We start from the raw sequence: 20623 nt of genomic DNA, 5'->3' as shown, positions 1-20623 counted from the left end.
TTCAAACCTTTGCAAAGACCTGGCTATTTGGACTGGCTGTTTCTATTTCTGCCACTGGGACAATCAAATTAGTACTTCATTTGAAGTATACAGACACTTTTAATCACTAAATCCAATCACATTCTTTCGTATGAACTTTGCAGTAGGAGAGGGATACAGGGATGTTTTTTAACCCCTTTTTTTTACTTTTTTGTTCAGGTCCAGAGATCACAGACGAGCTGGTTAAGGTTCTGCGGAAGCGCCTGGACGAGACCACCTTGGACATTATCACTGTCATGCTTGTCAGGAACTGCAAACTGACACCAGCTGATGTGGAGGTAAAGTGCTCTTGGTCTTTTTCTCTCTCTTTTGGTAAAAGCACTTTTAGATTTTCCAATTGCAGTGTTTTTTGTGTGGTTTAATACCCTCTTGTATGCACTTATACCACTTAAAATTGCTTTAGATAAAAGCCTTCATCATATGTTTTCTGCACAGTTCATCCAGCCATCAGGATCTCCAGCCACTGAGGTGATGAAGTTCAGCCTCCCCAAGTACTGTTTTCCTTGGATGACAGCTGTGGCTCACTACCTCAGGCAGAACCTCCTCATTTTCCTGCATGTTCCCAAGTACACTGACAGCAATACTGCACACCAGTTCAAGGTACAATCCCATCTGACTATTGTCAGAACATGTAAAAGAATACATTTATTTTAACATATATCTGTTCGTGTTCTGTGCATTTTTGCCTGGAGTAAATTATGCTTTGTTGCATATTGGGTATTATTTTGAACTCACACATCGTGCATTAAGATTTTTGTACTTACTGGAATACAATGGTTTTATTACTTATAGAAATGATGATCAAACAGAAAAAATTTAATAAAATCATTATCTGTAGCTGGGCGATATGTAAAAAAAATCTTATCACGATAATTTTTTTACTATCAGTCTATATCGATGTATATCATGATATAAATCAAATCGTTGATTATGCATTACACTGTGCAGGTTTACAAGTGACTCTGCTCCTCTGATGTTTTCTAATCACTCACACTTACACCTGATCTTAATAAAAAACCTACTGAATTCATATATGTTCCCTCGATAAACGGGGCATCGCTTCTTCTGCAACAATGAAGTTAAAATACAGCGTTGCGTCATAATCTGCGGAAATAACTTCCGTCTGCAGGACTGTGTGTGTGTGGTTGTGTCTGCTCGTGTCTGTCCCTCCTCACACACACCTAATAACCACATGTATTTGTTTATTAATCGATGTTTGATCATGACTCCAGATCATTTTGGTCACAACAAGCACAAAGTAAACGTCAGTCCTGTACATGTCCTAATAACTTGTGATTAGTAAAATCAGAGATGGTGTTTATTGTTAAAGTGAGCGCAGGTCAGAGGGGTAGTGTCGTGTTCTTTTGTCCCGAGATATGAGAAGAGCCGGTCTCGGTTTGGTTCAACAAGTATTTATTTAGAAGCAATGAAAAGCTACAACATAGCTATGGGCACTCAACGCACAGCCCCGGCCGTCTAATAGCACGGGGTAGTCTAGAGTCGCCCCGAACGGACGACGGGTACAGTACTTATAATAGTAGGTATAACTTCATTGGTCAATAACGAGGGGGAGTCACCATGGTTCAGACCTTGGCTCTCCCTTGCTGGTGCGCAGGCGTGTTCCCATCCTCTTGGCCCTGGAGTCTGCGAATGATGAGGACCTGCTCCCAGGTTCGCCCCTCCTGTGACAGTAGCTGGGAAAATCTTCACATTCTGACAGTGTTTGGCTTCTAGTTTTACAGACAGGCCTTCAGCTGAAGCCTTGTGGGTCTTCAGTATTTTTGCAGATATGGTGTTGTTGTTCATTGGAGTGAGAAACCTTGCGTTCCTGCTTTATCGGCTGTATGTTCTGTGCGTAAGCATGCACATTTTCTAGACAAAACAACGCCTTTCCCATCTGTCCTTCAGAACCTAGTGGCAGCTGCTTGAATTCTTTCTAAGGGTAGGTCACAGTTTCTTATGAAAACAGTGCATTCATGTATGTGTGATGTTTGAATAAAGCTAATGGAGTTTAGGCTGTAATATAGTAAGTTAGGTATGAGAACAAGTTAAAGTACAGTGTATTGTATGCCACAGATGTACAGTCTCCACAACAGGCATTATCAGACAGGTGCGAGACTGAACTGCGATGTGACGCACACACACACACTAACCAACTTCAAGATTAAAACCAGCCAGCAACGGCTACTAAAAGTCACTATGTGAAGGCCACACATTCTCCACATGTTCAGCCCAAACTGCCCCTGCCCCCACCCCTGTCTAACATACTGCATTTGTTTAGAGTTCACAGACACACACACAAAGAAAAACATAGATTTTAGTCTTAACAGTAGTGAGGATGAAGCAGACTTAGACAGAGACTCTGACACATACAGGATGACCGGACCTTTAATGAGGTCCTGATCCTGAAGCAGCATTGGTTATAATTATCTAGCGGTGGAAAACCGCTTAAACAATGAACGTAGCGGAAAACATGACTCGATTATGTTCTGTCTCTGCATCGATGCAGAGTCGTCCACCTCTATGCGGGACCCCGGACAAAAAAATGTGAAGCAAGCTTTTCACAAATCGAAAGTTGAAGGTGGTTGTCATACAGTGTCAAGTTAAATAGTCCTGGTCACTAGGTAGAACAATAGACTGTATATAAAAAGTGGACGTAGCTTCTGGCTCCAAAAGATGAAGCCTATGCGGAAGTGCTTAAAAGTGTAATAACGCAGAGATTCAGCAGGGGCTGGCTCAAATTGGCTCCAAGAAATCTCTAGTGGGTTAGGGTTAGATGTGGAGGAGAGAGAATGGATAACAACGCCCTTAATTCTTTAATGGGATATAATGATGTCAATAAACCACCTTTTAGTTCAGTTTCTTCTGATGAGATGACAGTACAACATAATTGTATATGATTCTCTTTATTCTCAGATTCTGTTTCTTACCTTTTACTTAATTTAATTTCTGCTCTTTTTAAGGTGGTAGGTACATTTTTAAAACATAATTTGAAAATTATTTAGCTAGAATTAGTAAATAGTTCAACTTCAGCAGTCACAACCTGCAAGTGTGTTGGTAAGTGTTTACCAATGTGGCATGAAGGGTCTTCAATTGTGAACAACCTGAAGTTTACCTAGATTAATTGTGACTTCTATAACAAATGTTTACTGCTGTTAACACTTTAAAAGTATGTATTTAACACACATAATCAATATGACTGTACTAGGTACATTTTCAATTGACTACAGATGACTTGGTTGACTGGTTTTTGCACATTTTCCTTTTTCCTTATAATAAATCAAACAGGACACTTTGGTGAATCAATGTTTTCATTGTCATAAAATGTTGTCAAATAAGGAAAGTATTAACTCATATCTTAATTGTCAATGATTGATTGGATTAAAATCTGTAAAAGGCCTGTGATTAATTTCAAACACGTTCATCAATGTGTTCTTGTATTATCACAATACTGTACATGTTGCTACTTTATACCAGATGTTCTCCTTAGAATCATGCATAGTAAAATAGAGTTTCATAGATAACTTTATTGCTCATTAAAGTACATTAATTAATTTATAATCCAACAAATTAAATACAGTTGTGGATCAAGGTAAACATGATCTGTAGGGGATCTCTAGTGCTTCATCTTTAGTGAGTATAAATTACACTAGCAATGTTAGAATTGAGAAAGCACAATAGTAAAGCAGTACTTCATATAAACTGTACAGCTCTTAATTCAGTCATCTGTTTACTCTTAGAGTTAAGTCCAAAGCTTGGAGGAACACAAGCTGCTCTTACATTTAAAATGTTTAGATGGTGATGGAAACAGTCCAGGAGCACTTATTCGTCACATTTCATGTCGCAGCTCACATCTGTTCTGACATCACTATATGTTCTGCAGATTAAAACAGTGTTAGAATATAGAATAGAATATTTTACACATTAACACTAATCATTAGCATTAACTTACACACTAACTTCAGCTACAACTCATTACTCCGATGAATTACCTGGACATGTATGCCACTGACTTAAACTTTTCCTCAGATGATGAAGCTAACTGTTAGCAGCTAGTTCTCAGCGCAGTCGGGAGCTCGGTGTAGGTGGGCGTGTTAACACTCCTTGAGTTGAGAGGTCAGACCCAGCTCCTCCCTTTTTATCCAATAGGACAACGTCCAGCTCAGCCTGGCTCCAAATCACCAAGATGCTACTGATCAAATTCGAAACTCTTGGCTTCAAAACGGCAGTTCATAAACTAATGGGTAACATCATGCTAGGTTGCCACTTGGACAGACTACATGCACCACACCCCAACTTTCATAATTGGATTCCTGACCAAGCGTAGCCCTGATGCGCGTCATATGCATCTTTCTTTGCTTTGTTTACAGCCTAAACAACACTGAAAAAAAGAGGTTGGGGTGACAGTTAATCTGCACATGAGGACGATCTACAAGTTTGATGATGCAGTAACCTTGCACAGGGCCACTAAATGAACTTCTAGGTACAACGTAGATAGGTAGCAAGCTAACTGAAATAACATATTCCCCATTTCTCAAAACAAAGAACATTGCAGAATCTTTGGAACATTTCTTCAAGGGGTATCAATCACTCATCACCAGAGAATCTATGATGGCTCATAATCCACATAAGAAGAGACACTATTAGTCCGTGTGCACTGTGTTAACAGGGCTGGAAAAGTCAGTGTAATTAAAACGCAGTCAGTCTGACCGTTTACCTTAACATTTAGAATGGTTTAATCTGTAATTTACCTTTTGAAAATAAATAATTGCAGCCTGCAAACAAAAAAATGCCTTCCTGCACTGAGAGGTGACTGTTGCAAACAATTCTCTTTTAAGTGCTTTTGATTAGAAATGAATTAATCCCACATATCTGAAGCCCCCACCTCTGCAAAACCCTACACTTTCGACAACTCTCATTGTGATATATGAAATAAATGCTGACTTGCGTGTTCTGAGCTTCCAGGGTCTAATTTTTCTTTCCTGATTTATATGCAGCACTGCTTTCATTTGAGCAGTGATGTGGTGGATGGTGATGTCTACCTCTACAACAAACCTGGAGGCCAAGGGACAGGAGGCAAAGGTAATGTCAGTCAACATTCTCTCTCTCTCTCTCTCTCTCTCTCTCTCTCTCTCTCTCTCTCTCTCTGTGTGTGTTCTGCAGTCTTTTGGCCCAACTGAAGTAAAAGTTTATGGTTATATGGGCCTAAATGTCTTTAAGACATTCCTGAAGTTCAACTAACTACATTATTCTGGCTTCATAGATAAGTACAGCTGGGTGTCATCTGCATAAGAATTGATCGAGTTGTGTAATCTAGGACTAGTATACTAGGATTAACACAACAGTGCTGTTTCTGTGCTACAATGGATTCTAAGGCCAAATCCTATTTCACCCCTTCTCTCTACCCCTTAGCCCTTCCCCTCCGTTGTTCGCGTATAGGCGTAGTGTGTCCTGATACTTGATGAAACAGAGGGCCAAGTGTTCGGGCCGTACAGCCCTCGAAAATGAGATTTTTCAGACCCACATGACAGTTTCCCAGAATGCCTTGTATATCACCAGCAAGCTGGGAGACAGACTCACAAATGTAGTATTTTCTCCATTAATAAGGATTTAAAAATTATGATAATAATTTGAATATCTTATCGTTTCAATGTATGATGGTGATTTTTTCACTCAACCATAAAAAAATCGCTAGCATGCTAGCGTTAGCTATGTGCTTTTGATTTATGCGTGAAATAATACAGAGCATCCAAGCTTTTCAATTTCCATTGGATGAATGGCAAATGTAATTGATTCAGCTGCATTAGCATAGATATTATTTGGATATTATAGGTTGGTCAGTTAAGTAACTGCAAGCAATAGCATTGGTTTATTTAAGATCTCAACAATGTTACAATGACTTCCCTGGCAAAACTTTTTGTTGCGTCTGTTTACATAGATGACTACTGATGACGTGTCAGGTTTTGAAGGTGCTGTCCCAATTCGTAGGGGAAGATTTCAACCACTACCCCTTGAAACGAATTCGCAAAATAACCCTCGAAAACAAAAGGTAGGGGTAGACACGAGGGGTGAAATGGGATTGGGCTTAAAATCCTGGTTGATGGTCAGCATGAAGATTCTTGTGCAAGTAATTTTTTTCAAGGTTTTTAGAAATAAGGAAAGTTTATAATAAGCTAAAACATATGGTTTAAGAGAATACATTTTAAGCAGAGGTTTAATTACTGCTACATTAAAAGCTTATAGTTCTTAGCTGGTTAAGAGAGATATTTGATTCTGATTTCAAGTAGAACTGTTAATTAAAGGAAAAACGTCCTTAAAAAGTCTAGTAGGGATACGGTCTAAAAGACAAGTTAATGTTTTAGATCAAGAGAAAAGTGAAGTCAGCTCTGAAAGAAAAGTAGTCTAAATATAAATCTGGTGCTACCATTGGTTCTAGGGCTACTGTACTGGACAGTGTATCTGCAGCTAGCTTTCTCTCTATTTCTTATTGTGCACCAAACCTCATGCTTAGGCTTCTTAGTCAAGTGGAAGTTAGTGACATACAAATATATGCAAAAGATTATCTTTGGTGTATCTCAAGATTGTTTCCTTGCTGAGCTTTGACGGATGCAAACATTTGGCTTGACTCTACAAGGTTTGCTGCTGCAATTTGGGACCCACATGGTGTACTCAGAATTATTATTATTTAAGCAAAGTTGACAGTTGGAGTGTTTTTCCAACTGTACAACTGTTAGTTGTAGTGATTTTGGAGATGGAACCTGTCTGTATGTAATAGCCTTTTTCATCTAGTTTCGGTATGATCAAGAATTGGTCTCTTAAATACCAAGGTAAAGGAAAGTTAAGGCATTAATGGAGTCTAGAAAATGAGAGAATTGTTGTTTCATAATGGACTGTAACATTATCTGTGAGTAGATAGGTAGATAGATAGATAGATAGATGTACTTTATTGATCCCAATTTGGGAAATTATTGTATCACAGCAGCATGTCAAGGGGATTTCACATAAAGCAAAGAACAAAAGGCTAAATACAAAAGACAACAAAAGACACAAGACTGAAACATTGCAGTAGTTGTTGAACATGACTAAAATAAATAAATATAACTATAAGATTTGCAGTAGAAAATGAATATAATATGTGCAGAAAATAAGTTCACAGTAATTGCAGGAGTAATCCGAGAGTTTTAGTGTGGACAGAAACTATAGGGCTTATGGTTTTGAAGGTTCACCTTTTGACGGTGGAGTTGTACAGTCCTTTTGATGTGGGCAGGAAAGATTTCCTGTATCTGTGCTCCGCTGTCTGTCCCGTAGGTGGTGGAGAGGGTGCTCGTGATTGTCCATGACCGATAACATAACACTTTGTTCAGTGCCCTCCTCTCCACCACCACTTCAAAAGTGTCCAGTTTGCAGCCAATGACGGAGCCAGCCTTCTCAATCTGTTGGTTAAGTCTGTTTGTGTCACAGGCTCCAATGTTGCTTCCCCAACAGACCACAGCAAAGTAGAGTGGGGGAGGGCCCGAAGCATTGGGGGCAGTGAGCGTGTGTGGAAGTCTGGGAGAGTGGTGGTGGGACAGATAAGGGCTGTGCACTGAACCTGTTGAAGAACAAATTTAGCTCATTTGCCCTCTCCAGGCTGCCCCCCGACTGTCTGTCTCTCGCCTTGAACCCACTTATTTCTCTCATTCCAGTCCACACATCCCTCACATTGTTCTGCTGGAGTCTAGCATCCAGCTTTCTCCTGTAGGAGTCTTTGCACTCCCTCAGCTTTCCCATCAGGTCATGTTGTATGATCCTCAGTTTGTATCTGTCCATAGACCTGAAGGCATTCTTCTTCTTGTTAAGAAGGACTTTCAGCTCATTTGTGATCCAGGGCTTGTTGTTGGGATAGCAGCATACAGTCTGGGCCGGTAAGGTGGTTTGTTTACAGAATTTAATGTATTCCGTGATGCATTCTGACATGCTGTTGATGTCCTCCCCATGTGGCTCACAAAGCATATCCCAATCAGTGGACTTGAAGCATTCCTTCAGTGCCTCAATGGCCTCCTGAGTCCACCGCCTCACAGTCCTTGTGGTTGCAGAGGGACATACTTGGGTGTCAGCAATACCAGGTTGTGGTCAGATCTGTCGAGCGGGGGGAGGGCAGTGGCACTGTCTGCATCCAGAGCATTTGCATACAGAAGGTCCAGTGTTTTACCTTCTTTTGTGGGGCAGTTAACATACAAATGAAATGAAGGTAAAGTTTTGTCCAGTGTGACATGACTAAAGTCTCCAGTGATGGCTATAAAAGCATTGGGATGTTGCGTTTGAAGCTTTGCAACAGTAGAGTGAATGGTGTCGCTAGCTACATCAGCTGATGGAGGAATGTAAGCTCCCTCTGCAAATAATATGGGTGCATTCACACTGCTAGCAGTTCAATGTCCAGGCTACAGAGACGCTCCTTCTGATTAATATCTGGGATTATACCATCTTTCACTCACAGACAGTGCAATCCCTCCTCCTTTCTTCTTACCGCTCTGTATAACGTCCCTGTCCGCCCGAACAGTAGTAAAGCCGGGAAATTAACCACCACAAACAATAGCATTATCTGAAGACAAAATACAACCTCTCAGACACTGATGTACTGTTACTGCTGCACCACCTATGTTAATGACTGGTTGTTGCACACTCAGAGGATGTTACATATCGCTCTGCAGCCCGCAGCACAGTCTGTCAATGCTCCACCATTGAAACCGCTTACCGATGTTCAAGCGGGTCGTCGCCCCTTCATTATTCCTTTATCTTCTTTGGGTTAGCAGAAGTCTGTGGTGCTCTGATACAGATTTTGTGTATGACATCCAATGAGGTAGCAGTGTTAGTATTTTCAGTAGCTAACCACAGTTGTTACATTTTGAAACATTACATCTGAGGTAAATTTTTTGGGATTGATCACATAATCTTGTTTGAGATACATGGTGCTCCTGCTTACTCATTGTGTACAATAGTTGTCAGTACCATGTCAATGCTGATGAATCCAGCAACACTGTCACAAGCTTTGCAATAGGGCAGCTCTACTTTCTTTTTAAACATTTGCACAACTGTGGTAAGGAAGTAAAACATAATTTAAAATGGAATGAGAATCCCCTTTTCACTGTCATCATTAAGCACTACTGTATAAGTTTTACATCTGTGCTGGTGTGACAGAAAATAATTATTAAAACAAACTATTACATTTTCCAGGTTTACTATAGGATGTTTAACTCTGTGGTTTGATGAACATTGCTTCATTGTCAAGGATCTTATGTAATGGTAAATGAAAGCCAATCATTTGTGACTGTGGATCGAAATTTTAAACCTAACGTGTTGGCTAGATTTCCGTTTTTACAGCTTTATAGAAGTTTGTTGGTCCTTTTAACACATTCTCCTGCACTCTCAGGTATTGCCTGCATTGCCCTCTCATTTGTGGATGCCCATGGTCATCCCCTTCAGGGTTCAACTCAGGACTGCACTACATTACAGAGATCAGAAAACTGCATCACCCCTCCTCACATAGACCATTTTGATGAGCTGACCAGTGTGGTTAAAGTGGACTCCATCTTTGTCAGCTCAGGTACAAGTCAACACAACTCTGAACAGCTGTAGCCAAACAACTTGGCCTGCATTGAGATGTACTTGATGTTTGTTTTTGAGGGGTGGTTGGAGTTAAATAGAATGTAAAATTAAGTTATGGTCAAATGAGGAGTTCATCACACATTGGAAGTCCCGAAGCAACGAGCTAGTAAGTCAAATGTATACAAAAAGCTAAATATTTCAAAAAGGTAAGCAATTCATCTTTCTGGAATAAAATTATTTATTTTAATTTCTACCTCTTATGTATAAAGCTAAATACAATGTCAAGTAAATGTAAATATTCTCAGTTCACTGATGATGCAAGGTTCATGAACGAATGGGACCTTGAAGCAGATGCTCCCTTGAAATTTTGAAAACACAAGCTAAAGCAAAAAATTTAGATCCAAAATGTCTGAGAGGTTGACCCTAATACTATGATGTTTGAAGTGTCACCTAAGTAAACAGCATCCAAATCAGTATATGAATGATGCATATTTAATTATATATGCATTACTATAAAAACCACAGTAGCCCATTACATCCAACATTATCCATCATGCATCAATATTAACTATTTTGTTATTTTGAGAGGAGACACAGCTCAGATAATAACAGTACCGCTGAGACAATGACACTTGACAAGCTCACAGGTTACAATGCGAGTAAGATGTCAAGGAACTCAAAAAACTACTATACTTGTGAAAGAGTCCCAAAAAGTCCACTACTAGACATTCCAAAGGAAACGTATATTACGTACACCTTTCAAAATGTATTATTGTAATATTGGGATGAAGGTTTAAATGTTCAAACTATCCTGGTTTTTAGTTCTCAGTAAGGACCAGTTGCAAACAAAGCACAGGATGAAGACCACTCGAAGTCCTCCTACGCCTAATTTGAGTAGCCTGACTAACTAGTTGGTCTTGTGACTCTTGTCTAGCACATCACCAGACAGTCAAAAGTAATGCTGCTTTCTGGGCTATACTTGTTTTACTTTTCAGAGGAAGAATTTTTCTGAATTGGGCAGCTTCAAGATTATGAAAAGAAGAGGGAGAGAGTTAATTAGATGATCTTTAAATCTTTGATGCTGAGGTCAAATTACACAAGCATATCTGGCTGAGATCTTATTACAGTGACAGTCAGAGTATAGCTCAAGGTGCATACACACACACACATACAAATTCACGCACAAACAATATATAAAATCCAAATATTAAATGCCGCTAAAATTGAATGAGTAAATCATATTGGTGAGTTAACACTACTATGAAGAGATTTTTGCTCCTTGAAGCTTTATTGTTAAATGTGACACTGTACCTTAGGGCAATACATTAAAAAAGGCTTAGGGTTAGGTAAAAAACAATCATAGTTTTCAGGGTTTATTAAAGTAATTTAAAATGGCTAAAGCAGTCGCTCATAATGTCCAGCTACCCAGTGCACGTATTTTGTTATCATCCCTCTTAAGATGTGTCGTTCAGTAGCCAGTACAAGTAGAAGAGGTCTGTGTGAGTGACCGAGTGAGTGCAGATGGAGAAGAATTGTTATTATCCTTGTTGTGTGCAATACAATTTTACTGCACAGTGAACACTTCTGTTTATAAAGCTCAATATATCATGGTCAGGATAAATATAATAATCCTGGAAAAAAGTAGATTATCATTAGTAGCCTCTATCGCAAAGTATTGTTTATACTGGTGACCCAATATTAAAACCACATTTTCCAGAAACCAAGCGCTCTGTGTGCCAACCCTGACACCCAACTTCTTAGCCTATGTATATTACGTACATGTCTTTAACTATTTTTAAACCATGACATTTCTGGATGCCATGAACCCCTTTGGGAACTAAAACAATATTATTATGTTTCGAATCAACAGGCTTTTCCTCTTTTATAATTTCTCTCTTGTTTTCTTATACTTAGTCACATACTCTGAATATTGGTATCATGCACTGTTGTGTGTGATTGTCTCCTAACAGAGCCACAGCTTTATGTGCGCTTTGACATCTGGGAACAAGGCAACGTCAGCCCCTTACAGCTAAGTGATAAACTGCAGGCGGCACTGCGCCATGCTCTCTGTGATGTCGTCATGGAGCTGAGAATCCTGCCACATCCTCTGTGTGTGGATATGCTGTGCCTAGCAACCAAAACCCAGAAAGAAGAGACTAAAGGTGAGGTGATCACCAAATGGTTTGTTTCCTCTGCACTGTATAATGTGTATTATACCTGTTTTAAATCAAATTGCAAGAAATTTAAAATATAGCACCAAGCAATCCAATAAAAGCATGTAATCCAGTAAATTATATATCTTTTTTTACATTTTTAGCATGTTTGCAGGGTATACTACTTAAATCAAGAGATCTGATAATGGATGTGTACTATCTTCACCTTAGGAAGCTGAATTGTGATACTAACTCTTTATTTGGTTGGCTCAACTAAAAAGGAGTAAGATTTGGGAAGAGCTTCCTTGTTTAGTTTTTTTGTTGTTCAGTCTGTTACGCAATTGTGGTCATTTCTGTCTAAAATGTGTCTTAAGGACCGTTGATTCCCTTACCTGAGGTAAAAGAAGTAAAGGACAGCCCCAGGCAGCGCAGTGGCTCACGGGTCTTTAAAACCAGCCCTTCTCCCATCACCTTAACCCAAGCCTTGGGGAGCACACCCATTACAGGGACCAGCACACCTGAGTCCACCACCCCTACTGGCAAGAGCACCCGCCGGAGTTTCTGGGATATACTGGTCAGTCCCTTTTTGGTTACAGGCTTGGATTTTGGAACTATGCTCTGTGTAACATCATCAACAACTACATTAGTATTGTAAATGAGTTGTGCATAACAACAGGGGTTATTAACCAAGGGTTAAATAAATATTAGTTATCATGTGATGTATTTTTATTTACTGCCCTGCATATATCTAAACTGAGACCAGCTGATATTATTCACAATGATTTCTATACATTTCTAATATGCTGATTTAATTTTTAAGAGGTCAGTGGTCTACTACAAAGCAAGTTTGACCTATGCTAATTTAATTTGGCTAACAAGGGAGGTCAGGGTTGAAAAACCCTGGTTCAATTAATTTGTGTTAAAAGTTAGCAGAAGCACTTATACCAAATCTTGCTTCACCCCAGCAGCAAGAAGGGCAATCTGGTGAGACATCTTACTCATGCTACTCAGAGAATCAGGGTTACGAAAGTAACCTAAAATTCTCTTTCTTAGCATTCGTTTCGATGTATCACTATGGGAAATGGAGACTCCCGTATTGCCAGACAAGCTTAACTTCGACAACTGACCTTCCAGCCCCCCTTCACGTAGAAGTGAGTGGATGAGGTAGATCCACAAGGGAGCCCACGCTCAGGGCAGCGTGGGTCAGGCCAGGGGATGTGACATCCAACCAGTAGAACCTCGCAAATGTGACGGGCGAAGACCAGCTAGCTGCAGTGCAGATGTCTTGGATAGAGACTCCCTTGAACAGGGCCCAAGACGTCGCGAGACCTATAGTAGAATGTGCCCGTAAACCAGTAGGAACCTGGAGGCCCGAGCTGGAGTAGGCCAACGCGATGGCGTCCACTATCCAGTGAAAAAGTCTTTGTTTGGTGATCGGTTTGTCCCAGTGGGGCTTTGCCCAGGACACAAACAACTGATCCCCTTTCGTAAAAAAATCTCGTCCTCTCTACATGTGTGTAAAGAACGGACAGGGCACAGCATGTGTAACCGCTGCTGTTCTGCAGAGCTTTAGGGTGGTGGCTGAAACTGAACTCACAGTTTCACTGGGGACCATGGATTAACAACCTTGGGAACAAATGCAGGATTCGGCCTCAGCGTCACCCCAAGGTTCCCTGGGGTACACCGCATACACACCGTGTTGGCCCGCTGGTTTTCCCTCAAATCCAACATGGCAAGCGGAAATAGCTGCCAAGTCAACTTAAGTAGAAAATGCCCTCTTTTCATCAATCAAGTCCTGCAGGAAGGACAGGATTGTACCAACTGGACATTGAAAACATCAACACTCTGTGATAATCCAGTGAGGCTCAGATTTGACCAATCCCAGGCCAAACCCACAGGGCAAGCCGCTCCGGATGAAATATCTGTCCAGGCTCCTGGGAGAGCAGGACCCTGCGCAGCGGGAACATGCGTCGCTCTCATGGAGAGGAGATGCACCTCGCTCCATAATATCAGTCTGTGTCCAAGAGTGTGTAACTGTGGAGAACGTAGACCCCCCTGACGACTGATGTACAACACCGTGGTCATATTGTCCGTTCTCACTAACACATGATGTCCTCGGAGGAACAGCAGAAAATGTCTCAGCGTCAGAAACACTGCCAACAGCTCCAGATAACTTATATGGGCATGTCGGAGATCCGTGCTCCACAGGAGGATCGCATATCTTCCCTCGAACACACCGCCCCAGCCTGACAGACTGTTTCCAGGGTCCAGTCTGAGAGAAGCCACCCAACACTGGAAATCTCTCATCTACAGCCTGCCCAGCCTCACCACCAATATTGTGGTAACACCCGGGCCGACTCTCCCTGCGCACAGGATGCGATGAGACCGTTGAAGTGGGGGGGGTATCTCAATACCCATTCTGACGCTGTGCATGCCTCTCAAATCTCTAACCTTAAAGTTAGGGGGGAGTTAAGCTCTGTCTGACACAGATGATCTCTGGAGTCCCGCTCTAGCTGTACAACGCTGTCCCCTAGCAGTCGACAACGGCCCGTGCATCTGAGTACTAGTGCGCATGTTCGGACTGACTGACTCGGGACGAGTGGAGTGGAATATTTCACCACACATGGGATGCTGTCTCCCTCTTGCGGTGTTATGGGGAAAAACACTGCTCTGCACCTTTTTGTTTTTGTAACCCTGCGCCCTCGGCTGGGAGCCTGGATGCGTCAGTGGAAATTCAATCTTCAATCAATCAAATTTTATTTGTATAGCCCATATTCACAAATCACAATTTGTCTCATAGGGCTTTAACATGGTGTGACATCCTCTGCCCTTAACCCTCAACAAGAGTTAGGAAAAACTACAAAAAAAAAAGAACGTAGAAACCTCAGAGAGAGCCACATGTGAGGGATCCCTCTCCCAGGACGGACAGAAATGCAATAGATGCCACGTGTAATGGAGAACAGTCAAGCCAGTAACATGTATTGATGAGACAATAATTTCTTTGATGTGAGAAGGAGGCAGAAGAGGAAAGAGAAGCTGGAAAGAGAAGCTCAATATGTCATGTGTCCCCCGACATTGTAGACCTATAGCAGCATAACTAAGAGCAGGTCTAAGACCAGCCTGGACCAGCTCTAACTGTAAGCTTTATCATAAAGGAAGGTTTTAAGTCTACTCTTAGAGGGTGTCTGCCTCCCAAACTGAAACTGTGTGAGTGCTTGTGAGACATTGATGTGGCTTTGAACAGTCCCACATCGGAACCTTGTCTCTCCTCTTGACTAGAGCGCATAAACTGATCTCCGGGCCCACACGTTGCCAAGAAGGAGGGGTGGCACTGGGGAATTTCTCCCAGAACACATGGGATAGCTGGACTGCCAGGGAACGACTGGCACATCCACTCATGTGGAACTTTCGGACAAGTCGGCTATGTCGTCAAAAAGCTCAACTTGGTATGCTGACATCATGTCAAAGCTGCCGCTTTATAAGCTTGCTCAGTTATGGCGGATTGGAAGCGATCAGCTTTCGTGGGGAGGGTGGGGGCCCTGGACGAGGCAGCTGACAGCCGTGGGTGAAGGTGAGCTACCACCAGTCACCAACAGACATCAGACAATCCTCGCCTTCGGACTCATCCTCGTCATCATAATCCAACAAGATCATTTAGCGAGTTTAGCATATCAATCGTCGAGCCCCAGTGCCGAATCTCCAGTTCGTGAATATTGTCCTCGTCCATACCGGGTTTGGGTTCCTCGAGACACACAGAGCAGACCTGGTGTGTGTTCTTGTTCGAATTTTTTTTCCACAGGTGCACAGGCTAGGGGCATCACCTTGCTCCGAAGTGGAGGGAAGCTTGGCAACTTGGACCATTTAGCTTGGTGTTTGAATGACGTGTGACGCAGCATCAGATGTATGCTTTCTATCGTTGTAGAGTAAGCCAGACTCATTGGAGCTCGGGAGCCCAAAGACAACTGATGACATAGTACAAGAAAAAGGAGAAGAAGGCCGAGCCGCTCGACGTAGACACAAGACAGAGACCATAAAGCAGCAGTGGAGCCAGGAAAAGGCTATGGAGCAGGAGCACACCCAGAGGTGATGTATCAGTAACATAACCCAGTATCAATGTCTATAAAGATTCTCATTCATCTGGGTCATGTTTGTTTGTTGTTTGTTTATTATTATTATCCAATCACAAGTGGTCATGGGATATGAGAATCCTCATATTCTACAGGATCAGAATTGTTAGACCTATTTTTAAAAAAATTATATATCAGCTCAGGGACAGCAGTTAATAGTGTCTACACTAAAATGATCAAACACCACTGCTCGCATTACATCCACTGAAATAAATATATAAATGATCATTTGTATTTCAGTTGTAAAGATAACTAGAAGAATTGCTTATATACAGTGGAGACCCCTTTCCCATACATAGACTGCCAAGACACCACCACCATTGACAGCTAATCAACAATATGTTAAACCACAGCAGAAACAGCTTTAAGACCAGAGGTTAAGTGTATGTGAAGTGCTTAACCATCCTTTATTGATTACATGTCTTTTAATAATGAATACATGTTTTGTGACTGTAGGCGGCAGGTGTCTCATTTGGAGGAGGGAGATCTAGGCACTCTTCACCCTGTCTACCAGGATACGTGCCAAGCATGGATCACTTTCATGGCGAAACTTGGTGAATGTTATATTTTTTTGTCCTTAGATTAGGGTCAAACATATTTTGAGCCTTTAAAGTTCACATGGGATTCCAAAGTTTGGAACCCTAACCGTAACCTTTGAAACCTCTAAAGAATTTGCATGTATAGAAAAGATTGCTATTTGTAAAAATATCTGTGAAGCTACAGTTGCATGTACATTGTCTTTACACCTGATTTGATTGAACAATGGTGGTCCACTCATTATGCAAGTGTCTTAACAAAGGAAAGAGGGTTCTATTGTCCAAAAGTTGTAGTAGATTTTCAAATATGGTTGAGTTGGTGGGCTCCTCTCTGACCCAGGTGGGTTAAATTTAATCTGAAAATGCTGGAGAAGAAAATGGTTTAATGTGCTCTATAAACTATTCATGCAAACTCACCTGGGTTGCAGAGGACCCTCTGCCATTTTTCATTCCTAAACATCTATAACACCTTTCCACACCCATGATTAACTATAAGACTAACCCTTCTTAACCATGTGCCTGGCACAATGACCTCTTTTCTGCTGTAAGACTCACACATGTTGATTTAGACAAACTAAATACACTTGCCCCATGTGCGATCATCAGCTTAGTAGAACCCTGCTGACTGAGTTTTACAGTTTTCTGATTTGTATTTATATGTGCACGAATACCCTAACCCCTAACCACAATGACTCACCACTCATATCCTTTGTTTGACTCTTTTGTTGTCTATAAGTTTAAGTCTTTTTGGGATATATACATTTTTCCAATAATGCACAAGCTAGAAATGATCATGCAGGTTTGTATGGTTAACTAACATGCTGCATCTATAAATATTTTTTCTAGACAAGTCAATAAATCTAACAGCTCCCATAACTGGGGCGATTGAAAATAGTGCAATGCATTCCATGCAAGTCAAGATATTTACATACTCCTTAATGCAGTTGTATTCTCGCCCGACTATTTACAACTAAAAACATTGAAATTATGTTTAAACACCACTTTACAAGCTATATTCCTTGTGACCCTAATTGGAGCCTGATTTGAGCCTATATTATTTAGCTCTCTTATAATTTTTCCCAAAAAGTGAAAAATTATTTCTGATGGATTGCATTTCCTGATGTAGAGGTTTTATATTCTGTAAGGTGATGTACCTCTTACCCGTTATCTCTGCTCCTTCCCTTACAGCCTGCCCCTCCATTCAGCAGTGCACGGCTGATATCGCCTCACACTTCCTGCTGCCTTCTATCTTAGCAGAGCTTGTCAGTTTGGTCAGTACTCTTGCCAGTGATACGACTGTGAAGGTATTTGAAAGGACAAGGTGAGTTTTCGTGCCGGGTATAAAATCATTGATAATTTTAATCATGTTCAAGGTTGTAATCAACACATTTCCTTTATTTATGTTCCTCATTATTTGTTGAGAATCATGGCAAAGTGACCTAAAGTGGACAGGACTTAAAGGGATATTCATCCAAAAATGAAAATTCACTCATTATCTTCTCACCCCTGTGCCGATTGGGGGGGTGAAGTGTTTGAGTCACCAAAACACTTCTGGAGTCTCAGGGTGTAAACTTTGTTAGAGCAGAATCCAATACATGACCTTGCTTCGAGTCGAATATGAATGTCAGGGCTTCCAGATGACACTACACGAGTGTCTTTTCTTTTGTTTTATTACGTCTGATCACGAGTCAGCTACACTGTTTACCCCTGAAACCGAAAAAGTGTTTTGTGGACTCAAACACTTCATTTTTTTTATTGGGTCATATCGGACTGACACAGATATTCATTGGAGTAACGGGAGCTTATCTCCTTCATGATAACAACATTCCTCTTTAGCGATTAGTCTTCAAAGTAAAAACATGTTTGTTTTGTTGCTGCAATGCTTTATATAATATAAAGTAATAAAGCAAATTTAGTTAAATTTTATGGAAAATATTGACAATAAAATCATTGGGGATAAACCAACACATGAACACAAAGTTTTCTAACTTAATTCTGCATCATAGACTGTTTAGAAAAAGGCCCAATCCTATTTCACCCCTTGGCCCTAGCCCTTAGCCCTTCCCTTTCGTTTTCAGCCTTCACGTGTAGGGGTATAGCCTGTCCCAATACCTGTTGCGACGCAGGGGTAGGGCCACGTGTTAGGGCTGTATAGCCCTCAAAATGAAGATTTTTCAGACCCACACTTCAAACTAAAAGGTACCCAGAATGCCTTGCGAATCACGTCAAGCTGGGAGAGAGACCCACAAATGTAGTACTTTCTCCATTAATAAGGATTTAAAAATTACGATAATGATTTTAATATCATTTCAATGTAGTATGGTAATTTTTTCACAACATAAAAAAAAAAGATCGCAAGCGCTAGCATGCTAGAGTTAGCATGCTACAGATCCATTTTTTTTGCATGATAATCCCGTATTTTCACATGGTTTCATGTTGCATCCGCCCTCTTTGAAGACACATGATGCACTTGATTGAACCCACGTAGAGCAGCGATGTTACTGAACTTAACTTCTCCTCTAATAACAAAGCATCCTGGCAGGGTTGCATACAGACCACTGCTAGCATCCTGAAGCTGTGTGCTATTATTCATATACTTAAAATGGGATTGGGCCAAAGTATAAGTATATACCATCACAAACTTTTAAGTGACAGTATATTGTGGGTCTTTTTTAGGAGTACTCACTAATGACAAGGAATAATTCGGATCAGAGTATTACCACAGGTCAACCAAACAGCCCATTTCAAACAGGCAGACTTAGAATGGGCACCGCAATAGTTACTTCAACTGGCATTTAACTTCTCTCAATGCTGACATACTGCTGATGGTCCTATTATTTACAGTGCAGAGACTTGACCTACCTCAGGCGCTTCAACTCATGATTTCAGCTTCAATTGCTGATAATTCTATTTACATCAGATCATCATCAGTCAGTTTTACTCCTTAGCAGAAATTGTATCTCTTCCACTTTAAATGTCAAATTCACTGTTTTCATTTCTGACAGTGATAATGTTCACGTTGGGTCCTCACTGTCAACACGGAACCAATTGTGTCTAGATCATTTTTCAACATTTAACACAATAATTTTGTGTAAATTAGTAACCTGCACTTTCAGCAATGCACGTGACTGTGCCAAGTAGCTTTTTTCCTTCTTTTTCTCTGTAATGTCTGGATGTAGAAAATAGGGATCCAAGATAATACAATAATGATCTCCTCCACAGACATGTCTCCACAGTAGGTAGACTAAACTTACTGAACACCATCACATAACTGGGTAAATTTTGCCTTTGTTTACATAAAACAGATTTTTTTCAACTTTAGACGGTTTTTTTTTTTTGTTGACCTAGAATCTTGGTTACACCTCCTTGTGAATAGGCATGAAAGTGAGGCAGAAACCAGGACACAAACAGCTGCACTGTGATCCCTCAACACTAATCACTGCCATCAGTACCTTACTAATGTAACAAACCCATTTTTATGCCTTTGCGACGCTGACAGTCAGTTGCCGGAGGCATTATATTTTAAGGTTTTCCTGCCGTCTGTAGGTCCATTTCATTCTTGTTAACACGATATCTCAAGAACGCCTTAAGGGAACTTATTAAAAATTGTTACAAACATTCATTTGGACTCATGGATGACCTGATTCGAATTTGGTGGTCATATATGCGATGAATAATTACACCCCTATTTGTGTCTGATAGAGAAAAAGGTTTTTCTATTACATTTACAGCTGGTTTCACCTCTTGTTAATAGCTAATCGTCCTACTGACAACAGCTGTCTACTTCAAAATTCAAATCTCAGATGCTCTCAGCCATTACACTGCAGAGCCTAAACTGCAACATATGCAAACATTTATAATACTTCTTTGTTTACAGTGTGAATCTGTAATCATCTGACAGCTCATCATTCTCAAATATTAACTTCACATTGTCCTCAGTATCTCAGACAAGCATTGTGTAATAGCTGTGTTATATGTACATTACAATAATGTTTTTCTCCATTTCTTAAACCTTTTTAGCTGCCCCCCATCTGGAGACATATTCGTACCATTTGCTCTTATCCAGAACCTCAGCCAGCCTCCAGATACCACAAGGAGTTTCATTCTTGTTGGCCGCAACTTCAATCAGTGGCATTGTAGCACAGAGCAAGGTAACTGCTAAACCAGTGTCTCTAAAAATTCT

The 20623-nt window shown here is 40.7% G+C and overlaps 1 protein-coding gene across 6 annotated transcripts in view; it reads left to right on the top strand.

Moving 5' to 3' along the window:
- The window catches only part of szt2 (SZT2 subunit of KICSTOR complex), a 151632-nt gene that overhangs the window by 90377 nt on the left and 40632 nt on the right, over positions 1-20623 (top strand). For all 6 annotated transcript variants that reach the window (XM_047342858.1, XM_047342855.1, XM_047342856.1 and 3 more), the window contains exons 47-56: positions 199-317; positions 475-639; positions 5037-5121; positions 9449-9622; positions 11595-11786; positions 12152-12351; positions 15700-15860; positions 16361-16458; positions 17629-17761; positions 20461-20591. In XM_047342858.1, coding sequence (XP_047198814.1) covers positions 199-317; positions 475-639; positions 5037-5121; positions 9449-9622; positions 11595-11786; positions 12152-12351; positions 15700-15860; positions 16361-16458; positions 17629-17761; positions 20461-20591 — 1458 coding nt within the window. The remainder of the gene's footprint in view (positions 1-198; positions 318-474; positions 640-5036; positions 5122-9448; positions 9623-11594; positions 11787-12151; positions 12352-15699; positions 15861-16360; positions 16459-17628; positions 17762-20460; positions 20592-20623) is intronic.

This window comes from Hippoglossus stenolepis, chromosome 14 (genome assembly GCF_022539355.2).
Source record: "Hippoglossus stenolepis isolate QCI-W04-F060 chromosome 14, HSTE1.2, whole genome shotgun sequence".
Lineage (NCBI taxonomy): Eukaryota > Metazoa > Chordata > Actinopteri > Pleuronectiformes > Pleuronectidae > Hippoglossus > Hippoglossus stenolepis.
The sequence above is the reverse complement of the archived record's forward strand: the minus strand, read 5'-3'. Positions and strand labels throughout refer to the sequence as shown.